The sequence below is a fragment of the Belonocnema kinseyi genome, chromosome 6 (genome assembly GCF_010883055.1).
Source record: "Belonocnema kinseyi isolate 2016_QV_RU_SX_M_011 chromosome 6, B_treatae_v1, whole genome shotgun sequence".
NCBI classification, from domain to species: Eukaryota; Metazoa; Arthropoda; class Insecta; order Hymenoptera; family Cynipidae; genus Belonocnema; species Belonocnema kinseyi.
The window spans coordinates 108,182,072-108,184,401 of record NC_046662.1 but is presented as its reverse complement, the minus strand read 5'-3'; the positions used below and the strand labels follow the sequence as shown (position 1 = coordinate 108,184,401).

The following is a 2,330-nucleotide window of genomic DNA, read 5'->3' as shown; positions in this document are numbered from 1 at the left end:
TGGGAAACTTGTAGTTTTTCGACACAAGCGAGTAGTATTTGACCTTACTTGCAGTCCTTTTATATTGGGAGCAGCTCTAGAGCATCATTTTGCGAATATAGCAAGAGCCGTCACTGAGAAATATTACAGTTATTGGTCGAAAGAAATGATCGAGAAATTATCTAAATCGTTTTATGTAGACAATTGCACTACAAGCGTAGACTCCACACAAGAATTAAATAATTTTATCTCGGTATCCAAAGACATAATGAGAGAGGGCGGTTTTGATTTAGGAGGGTGGGAGTTTACCCGCGATTCCAGCGAAAAAGAAACAGCACTAGTGCTCGGAATTTCTTTTAATAAAGAACGCGACGCAATTTCAATTAATCCCTCCCTTTTACAAGAAAAGGGTGATGAAATAATCACTAAAAGGTCAATCCTCTCGGCGGCACATAAAGTTTTTGATCCCATAGGTTTCATCTGCCCTGTGAGGCTACTTTATAAATTAATATTAAAGGGGTTATACGAAGATAAATTCGATTGGGATGTGCCCGTTGATGAATCTGTCAGAAAGGAGTTTTTGCAATGGCGGAATCAGTTAAATTATTTGCCCGAAATTGAAATTCCGAGGAAGTTTGGGTCGGGATATTTTACTTTACACACCTTTTGTGACGCTAGTAAGTTATCATATACTGCGGTCACATTTTACGAGCAGAAAACCAAGACGGCGTCGAATTAAAACTACTGACAGCCAAATCGCGTGTCGCTCCGGAGAATATGTCTATCCCGCGTAAGGAACTTTTAGCTGCGTGCATTGGTAGTCGACAAAATAGCGAAATCATGAAAGCCTTACATTATGAAGGCATAACAAGTTTTTACTGGACAGATTCAACTACTGTATTGGCATGGCTGGGCCGAGATAAACAGTGGGGTATTTTCGTTTGGAACCGTGTTTGCGAAATAAGAGAGTTGACTTCATCGGGGTTGTGGAAATACGTGCCGGGCGAATTAAATGCAGCTGATCCTTCTTCTCGTGGTTGTCAGGCAAAGCAATTGCTCGATTCGCGCTGGTAGGAGGGCCCGATTGGCTTCGCGAGACTAGTGACAGCTGGCCGATACTGACTGATAAAGTTGATGAGAATGAGGTAGGTGATGAGCTAAAGCGGTCAGCTCAAATTGCATTGTTAAACGCAGATGAGAAAATGGATATAAAATATTTAGAAAAATTCTCTTCTTATAGTAAGATCATAAGATTTTACGCGATTATGCTGAGATTTAAAAACTTTAAACTAAAAGATGAGAAATACACTGGTAATCGATTAACCTGTCAAGAGATTTTTCCGATCGAACTAAAGTTTTTGAAGTGGTTACAAGGTCAAATGTTTTCTAACGAAAAAGATTCAAAATTAGCCCCGCTACAAACTTTTGTGCATTCAGATGATCTAATGCGTTTAAAAAGTAAAATCGTTGAACGCAATGATAGTTTCTCGTTCATATGTCCAATAGTGCTAGATGGTAAACACAAAGTTGTTGAATTACTAATCCGAGAAACTCATGAAAATATGTGTTATGCTGGCGTGCAAACTTTAATATGTCATTTACGAGAGAAATTTTGGATTCTATCTATGCGAAAGACTGTCCAATCTGTTGTATCGAAATGTATTAGGTGCAAGAAATTCGACGCTAAGAAAATGAAAGCTGATCCAGCCCATTTACCTGTCCATCGAGTAAAAAATGCAGCGGTATTTGAAGTAATTGGGGTGGATTTTGCTGGGCCAGTGTTTTTACGTGGAAAGCAAAAGGGTTGGATCTGCTTATTCACGTGCGCAATATATCGAGCTGTTCACCTAGAACCAGTAACGTCAATGTCAACTAAAGTATTTTTAGATAGTTTTCATCGATTTATCGGACGTCGTGGAAGACCCTCCATCGTCTACAGTGATAATGGGACAAATTTTGTCGGCGCCGATAATGCGTTCGAGTCTTTAAATTGGGATAAAATTTCTAAATACAGCTCTGTGAAGCGCATTGATTGGAGTTTCAATCCACCGAGTGCGACATGTTGGGGAGGTTGATGGGAGCGATTAATCGGGATGCTAAAAGTAATTTTACGTAAGGTTCTCAGTAAAGCATGTGTCACTTACGAGGAAATGTGCACCGTTCTGTGCGATTGTGAGCACACGCTTAATTCGCGACCACTAACCTACGTTTCGGAGGAACCAAGTGATTTTATGGCTCTTACTCCGGCGATTGGTCGAAAAACTTACATTCTATAATGGTTAGGTTCGCACTTATATTATTTTTTTTGCGTTTTTATTATGTATTCTTCGAATTTTGAAATTACGATGCCT

At 39.5% G+C, this 2,330-nt stretch overlaps 1 protein-coding gene across 1 annotated transcript; it reads left to right on the top strand.

The window, feature by feature from the left end:
* The first annotated feature begins 1,424 nt into the window (after positions 1-1,424).
* On the top strand, positions 1,425-2,054 carry LOC117175541. The gene has a single exon (XM_033365249.1). The coding sequence runs from the start codon at positions 1,425-1,427 to the stop codon at positions 2,052-2,054; it is 630 nt and encodes a 209-aa protein (XP_033221140.1).
* The last annotated feature ends 276 nt before the right edge of the window (positions 2,055-2,330 follow it).